The sequence below is a fragment of the Xenopus laevis genome, chromosome 3L (genome assembly GCF_017654675.1).
Source record: "Xenopus laevis strain J_2021 chromosome 3L, Xenopus_laevis_v10.1, whole genome shotgun sequence".
NCBI lineage: Eukaryota > Metazoa > Chordata > Amphibia > Anura > Pipidae > Xenopus > Xenopus laevis.
The window spans coordinates 150,129,145-150,154,475 of NC_054375.1; the positions used below are offsets into that span (position 1 = coordinate 150,129,145).

A 25,331-nucleotide genomic window follows, 5' to 3' on the forward strand; every position below is an offset into this window, starting at 1 on the left:
GAGTCTGATATCTGCTACAGGTGCTGGATAAAGAAGCTGCAGCACAGGTTTGGGGGAGCTGCAGGGGTCGCAGTTCAAAAGGAGCTGCCCAACCAAATCTGTTTATGTATGGGCACCATTAAGGTGGCCATACATGGAGAGATCCGCTTGTTTGATGTCTCCAAACGAGCAGGTCTCTCCCCGATATGCCCACCTTGAGGTAGGCAATATCTGGCTGATCCGATAGTGGGCCCTAGGGCCCAACGATCGGATCCTAACGAATAGTAATGGTGGGTCGGATCGCGGGACCGCATCAACCAATAGATGCGGCCGCAATCCGATGGGATTTTTCGTCCCATCCGTTCGAGATCTGGCCGACTTTCGGCCAGATCTCGGTCGGGGGGCCCCATACACAAGCTGGTCTGTCGGCAGCTTTTATCGGCCCGTGTATAGATCCCTCCCCTAGTTCTACCCCCAGCACAAGGTCCTGTATAATGTGGTGGATACACTAAGATTTAGGAGTCGCCTGTATATTTGGGGTTTTATTTCTTTTATACAAAAATATTTATTAGACTGATGTAAATGTGAGAACTGGATGAAAAAGTAACATTGTGGAAAGGTTCAATGTCTCCTCTACCTAGAATAACCCCCCCCCCAACACAATGGTGTTCCGACGCAGTGCGGACGCTGTCCTATCATGTACACGAGTGGAGTGACTATGAGACCGTAGAAACACTGTAAGTAAATGGCCCCCAAACGGCTTTGTAAGGGTGCACTAGTGTTGGATATGGGTAGGGCGCCCCCCTCTGGCTGTTCTCTCTGTGCAAGCGCAGCTTTGTAACTGACGTTAGCAGCAGCGCAGTTGCCCAGGAGAAGCAGCAGCGCAGTTGCCCAGGAGTCAGAGAAGCCGCAGCGCAGTTGCACGTGTCCCATTCCTACTTTGTCCTATTGTGCCGCTCGCTGTTGCATTTCATGCGACGTCATATGTTTGTAGCGCAAGGCCGGGTCTCTGCTTGTTTTTAGCACACTGATTTTTACTATGACCAAGATTGCACTAGGTATGCTTGTTTGTGTGGGTTGTGTTGGGCAGAGATCCGAGGCTTGTCTGTCTGTCTGTCTGTGTGTGTATATAGTGAATGATACATGTGCCTGACCCCTTTCCCTGTGCCCTTCTGTCCCCCAATAGGCTCTTTGGGGGGTGACGGCGGCATTTGTAGCTCAGCTGCTTTCTTTTTTTTTTTTTTTTTGAAATAACATTTTGTGGCTTAAGCTTTGCAAGCGTTGGAAAGTGACAGGACTAATCGCTAGCTCTTTAACCGAGCAACATTAGTTTATGATATAGCGCCACCCGGAGATTGTTTTCTAAACCCGCCCGGTGTTTCCCCTTCCTTCTTTTCTGTAGAAGTCATAAACTGTAGGACGTGATGATTCTGATTGGTCAGTTCATACAGGGGGTGGGGTCCGAGCCTGATGTGTATATATTGGGATTTATTCTGTACTAAAGTCTGCGCGTGTGGATAAAGCAGGTTTTAAGAAATATTTTCTGTGCCCTTTAAAGCAAGGGGCGTGTGAGTGACGAGTATGAGAGACGCAGCCCTCTCCCCGCCCCCAACACCCATCAGACCTTGCTAAGTGGCACCTTCTTCAGCCTGTCGGTCATTACAGACATGAGTATTGGTAAAAGAATGGGGGAGAGCCGCACACTAACAAGAATCCTCTCTCTCTCACGCCTCGCCCGATACCATTTATAAGTGTAGGAATGAAAGAAAAAAAAAATATAAAAACGGTTTTCTTCTACCAAACCCGATACTGATCGTGCTCTCTCAACGGTTCTTCAATATCCCACCCACTTCCGCTGACCAGTGGGTGTGGCTTAATGCGGTCTTCACTCTCTCCCTTCCCCCCCTCTTCCTTCTCTCCTGCTCTTTAAGTGCCAAGATATCGCTGTGTGTTCCCCTAACTGTGAGGCCGGAGCAAATTGCACATTATCAGATAAGGATCAGAAAGCAAAGATTAATAAAATTTTTAACAAAAATGACACTTCTCTTGAGTTGTGGTTTTGTTTCATTGCGGTGGGGGGAGGGGCAATTAAGGGGAAATGTAACAACAGCTTGTAGAGAAGAGTAAATGGAAATGTTTCCCCCTGATTAAGGCAGCCTGTCCCACTGTATTGGTTTCATACGGGGGGAGAACATTGGCTGTAGTAACGTCTGGAGTCTTTGCAGCAGTGCCATTTTCCAAGGATTCAGCAGAGCTTGACTAGTTTTTACTGCATGCGCCACCTAGTGGCAGGATCTATTTATATGTTGCCAGTGAAGCTCAAATCTAGGAACGGATCACGGTAGCTCCAAATAATCAATAAAGGTTAATAGTCTCCCCTTTATTTCCACCTGATGCATTCACTTAGATCAGTGAAGTTCTGCCTCCTGATTGGTGCTCATTAAATTAGCCCTGCGGCATCCCTGTAGGCAACTGTATCAGCAGAAATTCCCAAGATCCTTTGCCATCCAGAGGGCAGGCAGATTCCTCTTGGGGGCAAGTGCATTATGGACAGACCGGGTTCAGCTCGGGGCTTCTGATGCATAAATTAACCTTTTCAACATGTATCTCCTAAATGTATCTGATATACATTCATTTATAGATTGCTTTATTGTATGGGGCCAGCTCATTGGCCAACGGGGAATGGGCGGGGTCTGAAGTATATATGGGCAATGCTGAGCTTATACCAGCTGCCATATAACCTCCCTCTGTTTGTTTTTCTCAGCACCGCGTTACATGGTTTGTCTCTGACTCATCCGAAACCCTGAGTCATCGGTATCTGAGTGTAAGCTGAAAGCCAAGCCCCTCCCTACAAGTGATCAGTGCCGACGTACTCAACCCAAAAGACACGTAAAACTCCCCATTAATCCGGTGCAGCCCCCCAGCTCTGATCATAGGTCATAGATCACACTAAGTGGAGAGGAGGAACTTGACTTGCAGGGCTGAAATGATGAGGTTACACAATGGAGTCTGAGCATCCTGGGGGGTATAACAGTGTCTTAAAGGAACAGTTCAGTATACAAATAAAAGCTGGGTAAATAGGCTGTGCAAAATAAGTGTTTCTAATCTAGTTAGCCAAAAATGTAATGTATAAAGGCTGGAGTGACTGGATGTGTAACATAATAGCCAGACCACTACTTCCTGTTTTTCAGCTCTCTAACTCTGAGTTAGTCAGTGACTGTAAGGGGGTCATGGAACATAATATTTTTTTTTTAGTTTTTAATTATTTGCCTTCTTCTTCTAACTCTTTCCAGCTTTCAAATTGGGGTCACTGACCCAATCTAAAAAAACCAAATGCTCTGTAAGGCTACAAATGTATTGTTATTGCTAGTTTTTTATTACTCCTCTTTCTATTCAGGCCTCTCCTATTCATATTCCAGTCTCTTATTCGAATCAATGCATGGTTGCTAGGGGAATTTGGACCCTAGCAACCAGATTGCTGAAAATTGCAAACTGGAGAGCTGCTGAATAACTCAAAAAACACAAATCCTAAAATGAAAACCAATTGCAAATTGTCTCAGAATATCACTCTCTACATCACACAAAGTTAATTTAAAGGTGAACAATCCCTAGGTTAGAGGAAACAGTATGAAGCAGTTTGAGTAGCAAAGATCTCCCTGTCGTGGCAAACTTTCCAGAGAGGTCAGGGCTTTGCGCTCTGCCTTACCACTGGGAGGAGAGCAGCCAGGAGAAAGAATCAAATCTCTGTAGTGTGAGACTGGATGGGTGCAATAGGGCCCAGGGTTCACGGCCAGTTTGCTAACTCTTTAAAGGGGAACTCCACCTAAAAAGAGAATAATTGAAAGATACTGACAGTGTGACAGATACAAAATATTTTATTTCCCTTGTACGCTGCACGCTTGGCAGGTAAAAGAGCCAGTCATACAGTGCAAGGCTCCCTTCTCCCCCTTGTGCATAAAAACAAAACTATTTGACCTTATAGTTGTGCAACAGCAGCATGTGGCACAGTCTTCCCAGAGTCACAGGTTCAAGGCAGTCTGTGGGGCTCTCTGGGTCTGTAGCGCAGCACATTCATAGCACAAAAATGAGGATGAGTATGATGATAAGAGCGAGGAGCAGCGTGATAATTACGCACCACTGCCGGCGGTCTGTGGGGAGAAAAAGCGTTTCAGGATATGAGGGAGCCACATTCCCAAAAATATAATTCCAAGCAACTTCCCATTATACATTCCTTACAGATTCTCTGCACTGTTGATTCTGACTCTTGAACTGGTTTAGCAGCAGCCGCAAACCTACATGCTACAATGCATAAATCAAAGGTGACTGTAGCCCTTCTTGTATTTTCCTGTTGGTCGGATCAGGAACGAGTGAGTGGTGTAGTTATACAACTCCTGGTGTTTCTGTTTGGCTGGTGGAAGAATGCTGGGAATTGTCAGGCTGCTTGCCCCTGGAATGCATCGTTTTATTGAGCTGGGGGTATGGCCAGGTAACGCTAATACAGGAGAGTTAAAGGTCATGTAAACCCCCCTCTACAAAAATTTAATCAGATAACAGCCTCTTTGAAATCTTTAGATAACTGCCACTCTGGTTATTAAAAGGCTAACAGTAAAGCTGCAGCATCCCCTTAAACACTGAGAAAGCCTTCTACTCCTCTAACCCACTCAGCCCCCTCCCTCAGGAATTTGCTTTGGCTGTTGATTTATGGGCATGCTCAGTTCTTCTAAACTTAGATCACTAAACACACCCTCCAGTCTAACAGCCAATGAAGCGATAGCATTGCTGGTTCCCAAAGAAACTCTGCTCTTGCTGTCTGATCCTATTCTGTCTCCTAACCACCTCTCCTGAGCTCAGTTTAACCATTACAGTGCTCAACCCCAGCAGAACTTTTTATCAAAGTATGTTGTGCCTGTGTAACCCTGCCTTCTATGAACTTTACAGCATACATGTCTTAATGTTACTAATGATGTATCAGAGGGAAAATGGCCGCCGGATGAAAGCTGCGATTTGTTTGTGATGGTGCTTGCAAATGGAGGGGTATTTGCAATACATATGATGCGACTTGGGTGGGGAAGATATGCCCAACTTATATACATGGGTATATGTAGGCTTTATATGTCCTTTAAGGCTGAGGGAGTGTGAGCTGCTGTTACTGAAACCTTGTACAGAGTATAATCTATTTATATAGGAGCAGCTTGCACTGTGCCTGCAATACCACTAGATGGCGCTGTGTCAATGCAGTTGAAGCCTCTGCAGAACGGCCACTTGGGTTCCCTTTTCCCACCTTGCGCGGCTCACAGAAGCCTGCAAGGCATTGTGGGAATTGGAATCAGCAGTGCAGAGAAGGGACGTTGCTTTCAACAGCCGTGACATGTACAAAACCCTTTCGGTCGCTGCCCTCACCACTGGATATGTGCGAGACTTTGGCCATTCTCTTAAACACGGAGTCCACGCGAGTCCGGGTGTTATCCATTTCATGGGTGAAGTCGTCCAGCATCCTGGGAAAACAGAAGCAGACATAAGTGTTTCTTCATCTGTAACAGGCAGGTCAACTCCTGAACTACAACTCCCATGAATAGGAGCTAGTCAGTGCACTGCACGGCCATACAATGAATGGGATGCCATGCTGTACAGGAGCATAGCTATGCTAACAGTGCTATGACACTTCCTGTACAGGCTATGGGAAGGCCATTACCAGCCCCTTCCACCTAGCCACTCCCTAATGATGACACTAGGCCACACCCCTTCTTGTAAGTCTATTATAACTCTACAGTAGGGGATATTGAGCGCAACCAATGACACACTATAAAGACCCAGCAAGGCTGAAACTGTATTGTGACCTTCCCAGACGAGAGGAAACAAAGCACAAGAACAAAAATATATAAATGATATGTAATAAGAGACTTACACAGTCTGCTCGTCCAATTCATCACCAATCCGGGAAGACATGTCTTTCAGAACCCGTATACTCCCAGACACCATATCCAGCTCTGCGTCCTGCCCATCGATAATCAGCTGCAGGAACATCAGTAGAACACTGGGTAAAATCAGATAAAACCCAGGCAGAACCTGTCTGGACTTGTCTAAAATCCCTGCCATAAAGCAAGGCCGGGCTGTTGTAAAGGCAATTCCTTTACTACTGTAAGATGATAAAGTGCTTGTGTAACCAGTACAATAAAGACTCCTTTCCCACCTGCTGCGCTGCTTGCTGCTCCTCCATGTAGTGTGAGTTCCCGGATATGATTTCTTCGTCCAGGCGGGAAAATCGGTCGGTTCTGGGCTGCTGGGCACCACTTAGTAGCACCTAAAGAGGGAGACCGGACACGTAGAAAAAATCTGCATAGTACAGAGTGAGCAATGGCATGGCAGGACTAGCAGATCAGTTTATCCATTTCATTGAATAACTCTAGTTGGCACCAGTCTTCCCTTATTGGAGGTGTCCTCCTCTGCTCAATGTAAAGCCTGCTCTCTGGAATGGTCTCGCTGCTTTGCCACAAGGCATTTACTATCCTCCTGCCTTACACTAGGTTACTAAATAGTCCCAATTTCATGCTGCTTTACTGAATGGGTGTCAGACTCACCAGCTTGAGAATTCCCAGATATGATCACAAGTCCTGCCTCTCTCTATACAAGCCTGATTACTCAGGTTTGCAATGCTGTAACTAAATATAGCGGCTGGGTTTTTTTACCTCTCGGTTTTTTCGTTCAGTGAAAGCCACAGATATCGGGCTGGAGATGTGATCTCTCATTTCCTAGACAACAAATAAACAAATTCATATTTAAGACTGGGCACCATGATACACACACTGGGAGACACAGCTGGGAAATATGATTTCATTCACCTTTACAGAATTCCGCGTCTCCTCCACAAAACCTCTCCTCTCGCTGAGCTCCGCCCCTGTGATTTTGAATTTTCGCGGGTTCGATTCCACGATGCCCAAGATGGGAGTGAAGGAAAAACATGACTGGTCTATAAGACTTGCAGAAAGCCTACCCTGGCATAAAAGCAGTGGCCAAGGCAACAAAAAACAGAGCACACTGGTAGAATAAATCCACAGGCATAAGCTCAAGGCCCTTCTTTATCCCATGGGTTTATTCTAGTGTCAAATATTTTAGATGGTCCATCTCAATTAGTTGGCAGAGGAGCCTGGTATTAACTGGGAGCCTCCAGAGCCATGTCAGGGTTACAGGAGTAATTGGGGTGCAAGGTTGCAGAATGTTGTGTAACAGTATGGGGCAGACCCATAACACAGGTCCAGAAAAAACAGAATCAAGACCATCAGCAAAGTGGACTGGTATAAGATGCAAAGAAAGGGAGTACATTGTGTCCCACCCAAGTAGGATACTGATGGTTTCTTCCAAATCCTCCAGGTCCCATTCAATGCTGCGCAAGGAATTCCGCAATTCATTGGTTGTCCAGTCAAACTCTTCGGCACTAGCCACATGGCTTTCTTGGAGGAGTTCACACCAGCGCTGGTACAAACCCCTGCTAGTGTTGAGAGCCTTCTGTACCTCTCTGTGGGGGGGGGGGAAAGACTGTACAGGACAAGAAGCAGAATACCCAAGCAATAAAGTAGGACAAAGGAAGGAGAGGGGAGGCAGGAATGGACCGTGAACTTCCCCTTTAGAAATGGAGGTTGGGGGAACATATGGGGTAAAGTAGCCAGGGGCCGACTTCCAGCACTTGCTATAGGGAGTCATGGAAACCACTCACTTTCACAGGCCCAGCCGGCCTGACCTGTGTTTACTTTCTAGGGAAGGGAAGTCAGGGGGGGAGGTTGTAATACACAGGTCTGTTTGACATCCTTGTAGGGCGGCTTCATTACAGGCTGCGGCTAGTAAGAGCCTCGGGAATGACGATGAATGGCTTGCCATCGCATTAATCACAAGTTTCTGGGCCCCAGAGCGACATTATTTTGTGGGGAATAAGTTACAAAATATTGCCACACTGGGCCCCTCTAACTCATGTTGCCCCCAAGGGTCCCCCTATACCTCCTAGTGCCCCCAAGGAGCCCCCATACCTCCTAGTGCCCCCTATACCTTATGTTTCCCCCCAAGGGGCCCCCCTCTACCTCCAATTTCCCCCAAGGGGCCCGCCTCTACCTCCTAGTGCCCCCTCTACCTCCAATTTCCCCCAAGGGGCCCCCCTCTACCTCCTAGGGCCCCCTATACCTCCAATTTCCCCCAAGGGGCCGCTCTATACCTCCTAGTGCCAGGGCTCCCTATATTTTCGTAGTGCCCCCCCCCAGCAGGCACATGATTTGTTTCATGTATAAGAGGGGCCCAGCCAGTTCCCCTTACTCCTTAGCGCCCCCTGGCAGATCCTCTATCGCTATGGTAACCCCCACCCGGGGCACAAGAGATCTGCAGACTGGCACGGCCCATTGGATGGAATAACAAGCCGATACTCACCCTCTCACCACTGAGAATGGATCATCCAGAGACATTTTGGCTTTTTCTTCCTGGTTTGGCTTCTTTAACCCCCACAGCTGCTCCCTGAGTGTCTTGTAGGTAAGTCTGTACAATAATATGTGTGTGTTGTCCCTACATAGTGGCCACAACTTGCCCTCACTGCATTCTCTGGCCAAGTATCACTAGATGACCTGTGTGAGAGCTGATGTAGCTGTGTATAGTATATAAAGAGCTGATGTAGCTGTGTATAGTATATAAAGAGCTGATGTATCTGTGAATAGTATATAAAGAGCTGATGTATCTAGTATATAAGAGCCAGCAGGGTGCCTGTTACATTCCCAGCTCAATACAATGTCTATAGTGTCTGTTTATATAGGCACGTGTTAAATCTCAGTCCTGCCCCATATAACTATATATATATATTTCACCTGTACCTCTAATAATAATACATCTGTCTCCTAGCAACGCTCTGTTGACACTCGGACCCCCAGTCTCGCCCTGTCCGCTACACCCTAAACTCTCCCCTACAGACAACCCTCTTCAAGTCACTTTTTTCCCTACTTCCGCCCTCCTCCGCGTTTGCGCTTACGTATTTCCGGTCCAGGATGCGAAGCATCATGGAACTTGTAGTGTTTTGTCTTTCTTGCAATGTGATCGGGACACTGTCTTGGTCATGTGACTGGCGCTTCGCAGCGGTTGCCCAGGCTTCCCCCTGGGACAGTGCAGTTTGGCTGGAGTTCCGCTAGGGGCGCAGTAGTGTTTCTGATAAGGACGTGAATGAAGGGGAATTTGGAGGGAAATACATAATGGGGAAGTCTAGTTTTATGGCAGATGAGAGGAGAGCTGTTGGGAAAATTGAAAAGAGGAAGCTGCCATAGAGCAGTGCTTTATAGTGGGCCCTGTGGGGACACTTAGCCCAGTCTTGGACACCCACTAAGGTTGCCACCTTTTATGGAAAAAAATACTGGCCTTCCTATATATTTATAATGTTTCCCTATTAACAACATTGGGATCAACCATCATTTTTACTGGCCAGACTGGTAAATTACCGGTCATGTGGCAACCGTAGCACCCGCAGCCAAGGACGACACTGCTGGATAGCAAAGTACTGGCACAAAATACACTGCTGCTTCCTTATTCCACACACCCTCCTGCTCCTCACAAACACATAGGGGCACATTTACTAAAGGGCGATGATTCGCCAGTGTGACGTCATCTCATTACTTCTCTGATTTACTAACAGGCACAGGCGTCACTTCGCTAGTGAAAGAGATAGACTCTAGCGGTACTTCGCTCCCTAACGCCAGACGAATTTTCACTCTGGTTAATGGACGTAATTGCGCAAATTCACTAAGATGCTGATTGTACTGAACCTCATTCGCCAGACTTGCCTTCACCAGCTCAGACCAGGCAAAGTGCATTGGAGTGCATAGGACTTCCTCAAGTTTTAGTGGAAAATTTCTCTAAGTCCCAAAAAAACACTGGCATCTTTTCCTTTTTTTGATTGCCTGCAAAAGTGCTTAAAAATTGTTTTTGGGTGACCCGGTTCCCCCCTACATTTTCTAACATATGGAACATAAACTATACAGTGGGCTCATGTGTAGGGCAATATAACAACTTTATTTTATTCATTAAGGTTTCCCTGGCCTTGTGTAATGTAATGTATTTGCTGCAACATATACGTCCATTCAACTTTATCATTGTATGCAAATTAGCCTGAGCAAAGACCTCTAACGAAGTTGCGCTAGGCAGCATAATTGAACGCTAACGCATCTTCGCTTTGATTGCTGAAGTAACGCTAGTGAAAATTCGCCAGCGTTCGGAGCCCTGGACGCAACTTCACATTTTAGAAAATGAACGTTGTCTGAGTGAATTTTTGCCTGGCGAAGTGTAGCGATGGGTGCAAAGCAGTCGCTGGTGATTTTTTGCAGGTTCATAGATTTCCCCCATAGCATCAATCTTCTATAAATCTGTCAGAATAGAAATAATATGAGCAAAATAAAGACAAAAATTTCGTATTGTCATTTTTTGTCTATTTTTCTGGCTCAAGAGGTTAATTGCTCTACTGGCTGTAATCTATGCCCTGAGGGGCGAAGGCAGTTCCCAAGGCCACGGGTGATGTGATCTGTTTCTCCCCATAGTTTATTTTAGGGGGACATCACTCCTTGGGGCAGTTTTACTAAAGAGCAAAGTGACTAACGATAGCGACTTTTCGCCAGGTGGCAGGGACATCCCCAATTCAGGCGTCAATCCACTAGTGAACGGGACTGTTGCTAGCGTTCATTCACCAGGCAAACAATCTTTAGTCCTCACATTCACTTAAGTGCAGATTTTACTGAACGTTCCCTCTTATGCCAGTGTTGACTTCACCACCTCAGACCGGACGAAGTGCTATAAAGCAGCGAGATCTTCCTCAATCTTCTGTCACTTACATCATATCCTGTGAGCCGAAAATGCATCAAGGTTCAAAAAACACTGGCGACTTTTCCTTTTTTGAAATGGGATTACGTGCAAAAGTCCCAACTTAAATTTTTTGGGTAAGCGGTTTTCTCCAGACATTTTATGACATATGGAACATTACTTTCACAGTGGGCTCAGGAATTATATTAACTCTCTTGTCTTTATTTTTTTTTTTTTATATATTCTTTATTTTTTGTTTTTAAAAGACAAAATACACACAATAAAAAAGCAAGACTGATATAGAAGAGTTACATGCATACATATCCTGAGAGAAGCATTCATGGACTATCGTACGTAGCAAGGTAGTAATCGAAGTGTAGTCTTAGTCACATATACAATTTCCATAGCAATGAGTACAGAGAGTTTTAACCATATACCTCAAAGTAGAGTCATGTATGCACGTTATACATCAATAACAAGGGGGGGGGGGGACACAGTTCCAATGCAAAACCATTAATTCCCCTCTCAGCAAACGAGGGGGATTACTAAACCCGAGTATGTAACATCCTATGAGTTGTCTCAAGGTCACCCTGAGCTGTCTTGGACATACCGGTAGAGGGACAGAGAAACAGAGTACGCAATTAACTGACCAGCATATTAGTATAATCAGGTGATTCTCTAAAGACGACCCACGTCGACCATGTGCGGACAAAATTGTCCTGTGTTTTGTTGGAATAAGAGAGCAATTCTTCATTGCGCATGATAGAATTAAGTTCCTTTATCCAGTCCCCTACGGGCGGGGTAACACTTTGTTTCCAATATCTGGGAATAACTGATCTTGCCGCCGTTAGGGCGAAAGCAACCAATGCCTTCCGCACAATAATGGTTGGTGGAGGAGGTATTGATAAAAGTGCCATCCCAGGGTCAATGGGGAGGTCTATAGCCGTCACTTTAGATATACATTTTATTATAGCGACCCAATAGGTTCGAATCATAGGACACTCCCACCACATATGCATCATATCCCCCATGTGTAAATTACACCTCCAGCATTTGTTAGAGGAGTTTGGGAACATCTTATGAAGGACCACCGGGCACCGATACCATCGGGACAAAATTTTATAATTCGTCTCTTGCGCTTTACAGGCTGTTGCCATCGTATTTGTTAGCTTAAAGCTTACGTCCCACTCTTTCTCGGTAATGTTGCGTTTGATATCAGCTGCCCATTTCGTAGTGTAACCAGGTAACTGTAACTGTTTCAGATTGCGAATGATATTGTAAATCTGCGAAATGGTATGTTGTGGTGGGGCCTTAGCTAGACATAGCTCATCAAATGGCGTTGTATCCGTTAATAACTTAACCTTTTCAGAGTGTGTGTGGAACCAATGTACTAACTGGTGATGCATAAATTGAAAGGAGAAAGAGTTCCCTGGCTCAGCAACAATAGCGTGAAGGGGGGCTATGCCATTAGAACTTCTGACTGAGGTAAATGTCAAAGTGTCACGCCCACGTTTATGTAAAAACCCCTTACTCAAAGTACCTGGAGGGAAACTAGGATTACCAATCAGCGGGGTCATGGGTCCCGGGTTACTGGAGATGGCGATTGATCTGGATAATTTATCCCACATAGAGAGTGTAAGTTGCGTAACTAGGGGGAGAAGTTGTCTATTAAGTCTGTCAGATACTTTCAGCCAAGGAAGCGCTGTTATGGGCTGCTTCATCTGGTTTTGCTCAAGCTTTACCCATAGTTTGCAAGTGGTGTGATGGAAGCAGTCCACTATACGCTGGCAATTGGCCGCCTGGCAATAAGTATGCAAATCTGGGAGCCCTAAGCCTCCTTTCCGTTTGTGGGTAAATAGAATAGACCGTTTCGATCTCGGCGATTTGTTGTCCCAAACAAATCGTATCAAAATAGTATTGACCTTCTGGATCATCCCTGGAGGCGGTGGATGAGGTATGGTCTGGAAGTAATATAAGTATTTTGGCAAAATAACCATTTTTATTGCGTTGATCCTGCCAAACCATGACAGGTGCAACAACCCCCAAGAACTGATATCTTGTTTCAATTGAGCTAACAATGTATTGAAATTCAATGTTGCCGTCTGGCTCAGATCACTGGGGATTTGAATGCCTAGGTATTTAAGCGAATGAGACTGCCAGGAAAACGGAAAATTCTCCTGTATTCGCCTGGCTTCTCCCGGGGTCAACGAAATATCTAAAGCTCCAGATTTTGTGACATTTACTTTAAAGTTACTAAACTTCCCAAAATTAACCAATTCCGCAAGTAAGGGCGGAGTGGATAGGAATGGAGATTTAAGAAATATTAAGAGGTCATCTGCGAATGCGGCAGTCTTGACCTCCTGGCCCGCAATTGTGGGCCCCAATATCAGCTGATTCGATCTAATCGCTTGCAAAAGGTGTTCCATCGCCAAAATGTATAACAATGGAGATAAGGGACACCCCTGACGTGTCCCATTCGCTAAACTAAACGGTTCAGACAGGATCCCGTTAATTCTAATCCTAGCAGTGGGAACAGTATAAAGGGCCATTACCTTAGATCAGTGATCCCCAACCAGTAGCTCGCGAGCAACATGTTGCTCTCCAACCCTTTGGATGTTGCTCTCTGTGTCCTCAAATCAGATGCTTATTTTTGAATTCCAAGCTTGGAAGCAAGTTTTAATTGCATAAAAACTAAGTATAGTACCAAATAGAGCCTTTTGTAGGCTGCTAGTCCACATAGGGGCAACCAAATAGCCACCACAGCCCTTATTTGGCACCCCAAGGGACTATTTTATGCTTGTGTTGCTCTCCAACTCTTTTTACATTTGAATGTGGCTCACGGGTAAAAAAAGGTTGGGGACCTCTGCCTTAGATATAAACCGCTCACCCCATCCCACCTGCAGCATTGCCGCTTTAAGGAAGGCCCAACTCACCCTATCGAAGGCCTTCTCCGCATCCAGTGACAATAAAAGCACCGGGGTTTTCCCCGTTTGAACAGTCTGTATAAGAGAGAAGACCTTCAAGGTATTATCTCTCGCTTCCCTCCCGGGCACAAAACCCACCTGATCTGGGTGTATCAAATCATTCAACAACGGCTTAATTCTGTTACCCAGCAGTTTTGCGTACAATTTGGTATCTACGTTCAACAACGAAATGGGTCTATAGCTGGTACAATTCTTCGGGTCTTTGCCCGGTTTTAAAATTAAGGTGATGGTAGCCTCCAAGAATGCCGGGGAGGGAGGCGAGAGATCTGAGATAGAGTTATAAGCCGCTAGCATTGCCGGAGCCAAATTCCCTCCCAGGGATTTGTATATTCCCACTGAGAAACCATCAGGACCCGGGCTCTTTCCGCTCGGAGTTGTGGTAATGGCTGCCTTAAGTTCCTCTGCTGTAAAAGGCTGAGCTAATGCTTCCTGCAGGGACGGGTCATGATTCGTTATGCGAGATGAGTTTTTGATATAATCCAACATTTGTGGGGAAATGTTTGATGCGGCGGGATTGTTGATATTGTATAGTGCCTGATAGTACTGCTTAAAGGTCTCAGCCACCTCCGAGGAGAGGTGAGTGGTCGAGCCATCTGGAGTGTTAATATGGGGAATGTAGGTGGCCAAATGTTTCCTCTTTAACTGTCTAGCCAGTAAACTCCCACATTTACTGCCAATCTCATAGAACCGACCCTTACACCTTTCAATAAATTTCTTATAGCGTTGTTGAGTGAGAGCTAACAATTCCTGACGAGCCTTAGTCAACTCACCAAATACCTGTAGGGACAGAGATTGTTTGTGGGATCGTTCCAAGGATTGAATTTTAAGAATTAACTCCTGCATAACTTTAGCCCTTTGTTTCTTAAGTCTCGCTCCGTGTTTAATCAACGAACCCCGCAACATACACTTCAGAGTTTCCCATTTAGTTAGACACGGGGTAAGGTCTTCATTATGATCGGATTCGAAATTAGAAATTACCTCTCTTAATTCAGCAAGACAAGGGGCATCATCCAGTAAGGATTCATTAAGTCGCCAAGACCAAGCACGTATGGGAAGGTCAGGGACATTCAGATCTAAATGGACCGAGTGGTGATCTGAACAAGTCTGAGCCCCGATTTCTGTGTTTCTAACCCAATCCAGGACATGATGGGAGATGAAAAGGTAGTCAATCCGACTATATTGGTTATGTGGAATAGAATAATGGGTATAATCCTTAACGGTCGGGTGTTGAAACCTCCAACTATCCACTAATTGATGGGAATGAAACATTGTTTTAGCTTTTTTCAGTTGGTGATAGGGGATACTCGATTTCCCAGTGGATACATCTAATAGGGGCTCCAGCGCTATGTTCAGATCTCCCCCCACAACCACAACTCCCTCCATCAAATTGGACAAAAATTGAAACGACTTCTCTAAGAATTGGGGCTGTTGAACATTCGGAGCGTAGCAATTGACTATGGTCATAATAGATTTCTGTATCTCAATTTTTACTGCAAGTATACGCCCCGAGTCATCTTTCTTGGTGTCAATCAAGTGATGGGTGCAGTTGCGGTGTATGGCTATCGCTGTTCCCTTTGTCCTAGCCTCTGGATTGTCATTAAAAAACCAGGTAGTATAGTATTTGTTGGTGAACACAGGCCTATGTCCTTCCTTAAAATGCGTTTCCTGCAAAAGTAGGATATCTGTTCTAGACTTATGCATTTCGTATAGCAATTGTGACCTTTTCTCTGGAGTGTTCATGCCTCTGCAATTTAGAGTGGAGATTCTAATATTAGCCATTATCCAAAATTACCAAAAACCAAACTGCAGGGCATGAACTCCTCGGGCTCGGGGGATGAGGCAATTGGAACTGTGTCAAGGGAATCGGGATTTCACATACAAACAATAAACAAAAAACTAAGTACACAACTGTGATCACGGGTCTCATGCCCATGTTTTCCCTAGTGTGGGGAGCAAAGTCGGGCGCCAGTACCATGTCGTACTGGAGAGCACACTAGAGAGGGGTGTAAAAGAGGAAAATTTTCCTAAATTGTAAGTTTTGAACTAGAAAAGTAGGAAACAGGCATAGTGGGAGATCGCTACAGAGAAGGCTAACAGGTACGCATGCATCTGAAAGTCACAAATACTCGTGAGCCTGATGTGCGCCTGCACACGCACTGCCACTCAGGATGATTAAGGATACAGAGAAGTAGTGGCAATCTAAGGCCTCTCGTGCAGACCCACATTCAGGCCACTTGTATCAACCAGAAAAGGCACATATAGTAGGCACAAACCTAGTAACAGCAGTAGTAGCAGGACCCTCTTACATATCTGTAATACAGAGCATTGGTATATGCAGACGAAGTTGCAGATAGTAAAACAAGAGGAAAGAAGTGGAGGGAGGGAAGACAGAAATAAACAAGATAGAGATAAAGGCATAGGCATTAATATCTCACGTCTCCCAGATCACGGTGGAAGAGCTGCCATCGATTACTAGTACAGTCACACAGGTATCTCATCGAGGGAGTCGGCCAAAGCACTGGATAGGCAAACAGGAGTCCCGGCCAATATTACAGTCCTGGGTAAAGCTGTATAGAGGTGTCGATGACTCAGACAGGGTCGGAAGCTCCAAACTTTCAGGGTGGTCTCCTCTGCGGGTCCCAAGCGAGTTGATTCCAATCCGGAACCGAGATCTTGGGTAAGCCGAGCCGTTTTGTGAAATCCTCCAAGTCCGCTGGGGATCGCAGCACCGCCGTGCGCCCTCTATCAGATGCAATTAAGGCGAATGGAAAGCCCCACCGATATTTGATACCCTTGTCTTGCAAGGCCTGCAACAACGGGCGAAGCGCTCTCCTTTGCCTTAGCGTGTATTTGGAGAGGTCAGAAAACAACTTGAGTTTAGTACCATCAAAGTCAATTTCACCTTTATCATTCGCCTTCCGCATAATCATCTCCTTCTCCGCATAGAAATGGACCCGGCAAATGACATCCCTTGGATATTTAGCCTCCGGGTTGAAAGGCCGTAGTTCCCGGTGTACACGGTCCATTTCCAGGTGGGTACCGTCTGGCCGACCCAGTAAGCTATTGAAAATGTCCTGGATGGAGACACGCAAATCCTCCGGCCCTGTAGCTTCTGGTAGGCTCTTAATGCGGATATTGTTCCGGCGGCTCCTATTTTCCTGGTCATCCAGGTGTTGCTGTAGCTGGAGCAGTTGCCGTGACTGGGTGTCAATCACTGCTTGCATGGACTCCGCCTTCTTGGAGTGTTCCCCATGTTGATCCTCAAGCCTCGTTACTTTAGCGCCCAAATGTTGGATGTGCTTGTTAATAGTCGTGATCTCACCCCGCAAAGATTGTTCCAACTGTGCCATCTGCATGGTAAAATCAGTTTTCGTGGGGAGATTGCCAATGAGGCTCCTAATGGCCTGCATATCCGCGGAATAAACACCAGGTGTAGGTGGCAGGTGTGAATGCGCCATTACAACGTCCGCCATTAAGGGTCGCCCCCTCGTGTCTTGCTCAATGGCACCTGTTAGCGACTCAGCCAGAGTGCAGGAGCCAGGGAGTGGGGGTTGCGACTGTTGAATATACACTGCTGCAGAGCAGTCAGGGGGTCGGGCCGCGCAGCACTCAGACTGTAAGGCCCGCGACTCATGGGCCTTGCCCCACTCCCCCCCGTCGCCACTGCTCCACTCCAGAGAACCCTCGGCAATATGCGTATGAGGAACAACAGTACTTGCCGTGTGGTGTGCTGGGGAGACTGCACCGTCACCTGGCTGTGGGTTGCGCCGAGGTGTCGTGGAGGTGGAGGTAGAATTACCGCTTTCCCGGGCCGCCTCCTCATCTAGGCCTGCTTCCCAAGATGGCCGCCGCTGACGGTCTTTCTGACTGCCATTGCCCTCCTTGGCGTTAAAGAAGGATTGTATTCCGCTCTTAGAGGGTACTTCTTGTCGAGGGGACTTCGCCTTCTGTTTCCCACGTTTAGTCATCCTATATCGCAATTATCTCGGCTTTGGAGGCCCATTGTCTCGGGAGCTCTCAACACATGCGACTGCACAGGTACAGCGTCAGGCCACGCCCCCCCTCTTGTCTTTATTAAGGTTCCCTGGACATGTGTAATATAAACCAGTAACTTAAACCATTTCCAGCAACATTTATAATAAAGACGTCCATACAACGTTAAATTACCCGCCCTTTGCAAATTGACCTGAGCGCAAGATCACTAGTGAATTTTCGCTAGGCACAAATGAACGCTAGCGCATCTTAGCTATGAAATGCTCGCACTGCCGAAGTAACAATGCGAAAATTTGCCAGTGTTGCCCACTAGTGAATTAGCGTATTCATAGCGTATTTGCGCCTGACAACGTGATTCGATGGGTGCGAAGCTGACTGTTATTGAATCTGCCCCTTGTCTTTGGGCTCCACTTCAGGAGGGGGCTGATGTGCTTGGGAGCTGAGAATGAGGGGGAAAATGTCCCTGCAGCGTTTGTGATTGGCCGTAGATTTGGGGTCTGTGTTTCTTGTCCAGCTGCCCATTCTGCTCAGTTCTGCTTTAATAAATGGCCAAAAGGGGCATCTGCCCATGCAACACTAATTTGGGGCCCCACTCTGCCACTTTGTCATTCCCCCCCTCTCTCTTATACATACCCCCACCCTGGCCCGGACTGGTAATCTGTAGGTTCTGGCAAATTCCAAAGGGACTGCTTTAAGTTGCTATAGACAGTCACTATTTATTGGGCCTGTGGGGAGCTGTTTGGGCCTCTGTGTACTTGAAATGCCAGGCCCTATGGTGAATCCCAGTCCGGACTTGACCCCAACCCATGCCACAGATTGTTTCAGAGGCAATTTACAAACTCAGAGAGAGTGCCAAGCAGGAGATGAAGGAAAGAAGAAAAGCTTGCTACTGGTATTCTGCTTCTGCAAGTGCAGATAATGCTTTCAATCTATCCACGGATCTTACTGGTATGTGTGGAGCTAATGGAGTGAATACAGTAGCACTTGTAACAGGGGGTTACCCCTACGTGTTTATTGTGTCAAGTAAAAGCACCTGACGAAGGGGCCAACCCCTGAAACCTTGTTAATTTTTTTTTTTATTTGACACAATAAACACGTAGGGGTAACCCCCTGTTACAAGTGCTACTGTGTGCCACTACCTCGTTTGTTCACTCCATTGGATTGTGGGGAGGGCTGTCTCCCTTAAAGGAGAAGGAAACCCCGTGGGTGCAAAACCCCTCCCCCTCCCCTGTGTTGCCCCCTCCCCTGTGTTGCCCCCCTCCCTCCTCCCCCCTGGCCTACCTGTCCCCCTGGGCAAATGCCCCTAACTTGTTACTCACCCCTCTGCGCAGGTCATGTCCACGGAGTTCACAGTCGCCATCTTCTCCCACGCGTGTCTTCTTCCTACTTTGACCGGCGTCTTCTGGCGCATGCGCAGTAGGAACAGTTACCGGTACAGATCTTACTGCGCATGCGCCAAATGTCACGAAAACTTTGTAACATTCGGCGCATGCGCAGTAGATCCGTACCGGTAACTGTTCCTACTGCGCATGCGCCAGAAGACGCCGGTCAAAGTAGGAAGAAGACGCGCGTGGGAGAAGATGGCGACTGTGAACTCCGTGGACATGACCTGCGCAGAGGGGTGAGTAACAAGTTAGGGGCATTTGCCCAGGGGGACAGGTAGGCCAGGGGGAGGGGGGCAACACAGGGGAGGGGGGCAACACAGGGGAGGGGGGAGGGGTTTTGCGCCCAGGGGGTTTCCTTCTCCTGTAAGGACTGAGCACCTACTGTAGCTACAGCGGCAAAGGAGGGCCAGGGTGTAGATACGAGTTTCGCTCTATTCAGAGTTAATGGAGTGCTAATTGGACATTTTTTGATCTTGCTGGCATGTCTGGGGTTGATGGTGTGCTCATTGGCCATTTCTACAGCGGTTATACTGGCGCAGCTGGGGTTAATATGCTGATTATCCATTTTCTGTAGTAATTGTACTAGCATTTCTGGGGTTAGTTGATTATTTTCTGTAGTAACAGTGCAAGGTCTGACTGGGCCGGCGGGACACTTGGTGACCCCTCTCGTAGGCCCCACCTGCCCAGACCCACTTCCTGTGTGAATTCATTTCTGCTTCCGACCTCCCTCCCTGGCGTGTCCACAAGAGGAAGAAGGTAGGTGGTGGGGGGCCGGAGCAGGGGCGGACTGGCACCCACCGGGACTGCTGTGCAGGGCCCCCGCTACCTACTGTAGGTGAAGCGCCGCTCGGCATACTTGCCAAGACGGGGCATCGCGCATGCGTAAAGATCACTAGGCGCGCATGCGCAAATGACGCTGAGATGCGCGAAAAAAAATTCTTTTTTTTTTTGTTTGGGAGAGGGAGTCTGGCCCGGTGGGGGCCGACCGGGTATTTTCCCTGTGTTCCACCGGGCCAGTCCGACACTGGGCCGGAGGGTTCTTTGTGTGGGAAAGGGGGGCCCAGACCATAGCGTTTAAATTAGGGATGGTCTGAAGCCAATATTTGGGATTCGGCCAAATCCCCGAATCCTTGGTGAAAGATTCAGCCAAATACCGAACCAAATCCGAATTTGCATATGCAAATTAGGGGCAGGAAAGGAAAAAGTGGAAAAAATTCTTCTACATATGCAAATTAGGATTAGGTTTGGCCAGGCACAAGGATTCGGCCGAATCCTAATCCTGATGAAAAAAGCCGAATCCCAAACCAAATCCTGGATTCGGTGCATCCCTAGTTTAAATCCCCCTCTCCACCCCTTCTTCTTTTATTTGACACGCTCGAGGCGAGGATGAGGGGGATGCATAGAGGCGTGAGCAGGAGCGCCTACATTTGCCTGGCCCTAATGGTGGGCTCTTATTCCACCCTGTGTAGTAGTTATACTGGTATGCCTAGGGTTAATATGATGATTATTTTCTGAAGTATTTATACTGGCATACCTGGGGTTAATATGCCCATTATCCATTTCACTTATGGATTATATTGGCATGCCTGTAGTTTATTATATTAACTATGTAATATGCTCAATATCCATTTTCTATAGTAATTATACTGGCATGTCTGGGTTGTGGTTTAATAAAACAGGTGTGGTATTTATGGGGTGTGGCCGCAAAGTGGGTGTGGTTTAAACCATTTGCTGTGCCGCACAGTAGGACAATAGGGGCCCACCATTTGGATCTTTGCCTGGGGGCCCACCAAGACCTTAAAACGGACATTATCACTGCCACCGTTTTGAGGGAAGTGTTGAGTCTTCACGCAGTATTAATAGCGTATATTATTATTAGATGGGAAACTGATACTCTGGATGGAGCAGGCCAAGATCCTGATGAGGACCAGGCATGTGTGGACTGGAGCCGGGCTGTTGTCTGCACTGGGGAGTCTCACAGTAGGACCAAGGATCACATGGGAGACCCAACATGGGTGGTTGGGAAAAAAAAAACTCATCCATCAAATCCCACCTGTTGGTCTAAAATAAGTAAAACCCCCTCTGAATCTTCTCCAATCTGCCTCTGGAGTGGAATTCCTTCCTGACTCCACAACGGCAATCAGACCAGTGTCTGGATCAACTTGGTACCGAGAGCTATTTTCAGTAACCCTGTTTATTATCTGAAAGAAAGGGAGGTGGGTGCAAGTTATTATTAGTTGGGTGCTGGGGACAGAAGGTGCTCATTTAGATTGTAAGCTCTATGGGGCAGAGACCTCCACCTTTTTGTCTCCTTGACACTAAGCTTTTAAAGGGGTTGTTCACCGTCAGATACTGTTTCCAGTCCAGTTGGCTTCAGACAGTTCACCTGAAATAGACTTTTTTCCAATTAATTTCTATGTTCTATTTTTGGTCATTATTGTAATATTAAAGTGTAAAGTTTAATTTTCACCTTCTAAAGCAGCTCTGGGAGGGGGGGGGGTCGCTGACTCTTTAACTGTTTTAAACTGATACATTTATGATACATTTCTTATCTTTCATTACAGGCAGCTGTTAGAATTGATACAACAGTTGCTGTTGCTGCTGAGAAATGGATCAACTAATTGTATCGACTAAATGTAGTAAATTGTAACAGTTCAGATGCTCCTGGATCACCGAGTTGCCAGACTGAGACATGAACATTAAAATTTTAATTTTTTTTTTTTTAAAATTTTAAAAACTTAAAATGTGGAAAAACACTAGAAAAATAAAAGATGGAAAGTAATTAAAACAAAGTCTTTATTTCTGGGGAACAATCTGAAAAAAACTGAACTGAAAAAAGTGTTTGGAAGGTGAACAACCCCTTTAATGTTTATTGTATCTGTATTTTATTATATTATTGTACTTATTAGTTCTATGAAGTGATTGTTCTGCTGTACAGCGCTGCGCCATATAAATAAAACAACACAATATACAGTTAATCCCAACGGCCCATTAGAAGTGATAACAAGTGATTTGTTTACAAAGACCTCGGTATTTCCTGAGCGACTAATGGATATGACTGAGCCTGAAACAGCAGCCGGAATTCAGTCCTTCCGCTCCAGGCACCTTCAGCTTCCTCACACCCCCGCACTGGGGGCCACTAGAGGGGGGATCTCCCAGATGGGGAAGGAGTCTCTTATACATATTGGGGGGGGGGGTTGCAGTGTGGTTTGAGGGGGAGGAAGCAGACTGTGTGTGGGAGGATGAGAAAGGGAAGTAAAACTCAAAATAATAACTGGGTTTTGTCATTCTCTATAACCTGTCAGGTGATGTATTATTTTATATCCATTCCCTTCTTCTGCCCCTACATTTGTCTGTCAGTCTGGGCTCCTTAACACTCCCCCTAACTGGCCTTCAGACTGGGCCCCCTTAGCTCATAACAAGGTTACAGATATATAGAAACATTGGGGTAACAGTCACCCTGCTATAGTTCCAGGGGTACCCAGGGTACAAATAAGCACTCACCCCAAATCTCCCCCTAACTGACCTTCAGACTGGGCCCCCTTAGCTCATAACAAGGTTACAGATATATAGAAACATTGGGGTAACAGTCACCCTGCTATAGTTCCAGGGGTACCCAGGGTACAAATAAGCACTCACCCCAAATCTCCCCCTAACTGACCTTCAGACTGGGCCCCTAAGCTCATAACAAGGTTACAGATATATAGAAACATTGGGGTGTCACCCTGCTATAGTTCCAGGGGTACCCAGGGTACAAATAAGCACTCACCCCAAATCTCCCCCTAACTGACCTTCAGACTGGGCCCCCTTAGCCCATAACAAGGTTACAGATATATAGAAACATTGGGGTGTCACCCTGCTATAGTTCCAGGGGTACCCAGGGTACAAATAATCACTCACCCCAAATCTCCCCCTAACTGTCCTTCAGACTGGGTCCCCTTAGCTCATAACAAGGTTACAGATATATAGAAACATTGGGGTAACAGTCACCCTGCTATAGTTCCAGGGGTACCCAGGGTACAAATAAACACTCACCCCAAATCTCCCCCTAACTGGCCTTCAGACTGGGCCCCCTTAGCTCATAACAAGGTTACAGATATATAGAAACATTGGGGTGTCACCCTGCTATAGTTCCAGGGGTACCCAGGGCACAAATAAGCACTCACCCCAAATCTCCCCCTAACTGACCTTCAGACTGGGCCCCCTTAGCTCATAACAAGGTTACAGATATATAGAAACAGTCACCCTGCTCTGGGGTTGTGCTGGGGGTGGAGCTATAGGAAGTATACTTTCTCCCATGAGTCACAGCAGGCGGGTGGCTGAGAGTGACAGGAATCAGTCCCGGTGCTCTCAGACCCTGCTCTGCCTTATTTGGGCACAGGAAACCCTGGGGCTTTCTCGGATCCGAGTTTCCTTGTGCTGACGTCACGTTTGCCATATATAGTCAGGAGATCCGCGCGCAGGAGGGGCGGGGACTGAGCTCAGAGGCGGTGATGAAGAGGATGACGAACCAGCGACAGTTAACCCCTTGCTGCCCGCCGCGTTAATTCCCAGACTGCCGCACACATAACGAGCGCAAAGTGGATAAGGTATTTCTAGACTCCTCTCTCCTCTAACATCAATGCAATGGGGAAATCTGCCGATGAGACAATTATTCAGAGACGATTGTGTGTCCGGCAAGTGCAGTCCCTGCGGGGATCAGACAGTGAGATAATATTGCGGCCCGTAAATCCTTCCGACGCCCCGGGGTCTGCACGCCTGAGGTAAAAGTGAGTTTGTGGTTGAGCGCTGAATGATCCGTATCATTTCCCTCCCAATTCAGCCCGTGTCCCTTTAATGGTCGCCACGCCCCTTCCCCGGTGCCTCACGTTGACGTCAGTGTGAGCTATATAACCCTGCCCCGCTGCGTTCGGCTCATACAAACATTAGCAGGCGAGGGTTCAGCATTGGAAAGTGAGATGGAGAGCCGAGCCCAGATGATCGCGCACCAGGAGGCTGTACATCGCGAGGCCCAGCGCATCGCCTCGCTCTCCGCCATGAAACTGCTGCGCACCAGGACCCAGCGCGGGGGGATGCGGCTGCACCGCTCCTTACAACTGGCCACACTCCTGCGAAGCGCCCGCGATCTCATCGTCTCCACCATCCTGCCCCAAGAGGAGCCTCAGCCGCCCGCCGCTCCCGCAGCCCGCGAGAGCCGCAAGAGGAGATCCGAGGGTCCCCGCCTGGCAGAACTGGTTCCCAGCAAACGAGCCTGTCTGTGGCAAGTAATCCCCCGACCGCAGCCTCAAGGGGGCGCTTTCCCCGGCATGGCCGAGATATTACAGAGACTTATCGGCTCCGTCCCGCAACCTCAACCCCTGGGCTGCCGGGAAGCCTTTGCGGTGCCGGGATTCCACTCCAGGCCGGTGGAGGCATTCTAGACGTCACCCAGGGTGAAGACTCTGATTGATGGAAGCTCTAAGACCCTCCCCTTTCCAAGCGGAGTATTGAGGCGTCTCTGGTTCTTCGGAGGTACGTGGGCCCAGAGAGAGGGACTGCAGGTCGCAAAGTGGAACCGACTATAGTCTTCCAGAAGCGCCTTGGGCCAGCGCAGCATTCCTACGTGTTATGGCGGGGCCCCTGTGAGAGACTGTTGTTTCAGGGGCCCCTGGAGTAGTTCCGTGTGTAATGTTCAAAGACTTGGGCTGGACGAAACCAAATGGACGCCCTGCGGGTGACTCACTGGGAGAGTATCGGTGAGTCACAGGCTGCCGCCCTTCCTTGGTGCTGTCCTCCGTGTGACTCGTATTATTGCTCTATTTATTCCTCTCGTGCACTGAAAATACCTCAGGACTGGGCCAAATCTGCCCATTATCCCCCTGTGGGGACCGTGTGACTGAGACCCCCCCCCCAGAGACTTGAGACATTCCTAGAGAGGGGGCGGAGACTAGGGAAACAACATAAGATGTGCCGCCCATTGGGCACTTGACATTCCCGTTGTGTAAAAGTACCGTGTGTGTCTGTAATAAAGCTCTTTATTTTTCTACTATAAACATTTGTCCTTCTTACACTCCTTTTTATTTTACTCCCCCCCCCCCACACTGTTTGTTACAGTCACTGCAGAATTCATTGCCAGCCTGTAGGTTGTACCAAGCTGACTTTATAGGGGTGTTAGTATGTTATAGAAAGGCTCATTCTAAGC

The 25,331-nt window shown here is 47.3% G+C and overlaps 2 protein-coding genes across 2 annotated transcripts; one reads left to right on the forward strand and one right to left on the reverse strand.

Annotated features, from left to right (window-relative positions):
- Positions 1–3,838: 3,838 nt before the first annotated feature.
- On the reverse strand, positions 3,839–8,906 carry stx10.L (syntaxin 10 L homeolog). The gene is given in 9 exon segments (NM_001092665.1): positions 3,839–4,127; positions 5,380–5,474; positions 5,885–5,991; positions 6,170–6,280; positions 6,666–6,728; positions 6,819–6,913; positions 7,323–7,492; positions 8,389–8,625; positions 8,656–8,906. Coding segments are annotated over 8 exon segments (753 nt in total). The 5' UTR covers positions 8,424–8,625; positions 8,656–8,906; the 3' UTR covers positions 3,839–4,050.
- A 15,160-nt stretch (positions 8,907–24,066) lies between these two features.
- ier2.L (immediate early response 2 L homeolog) lies at positions 24,067–25,176 on the forward strand. The gene is given in 1 exon segment (NM_001170443.1): positions 24,067–25,176. A coding segment is annotated over 1 exon segment (462 nt). The 5' UTR covers positions 24,067–24,108; the 3' UTR covers positions 24,571–25,176.
- The last annotated feature ends 155 nt before the right edge of the window (positions 25,177–25,331 follow it).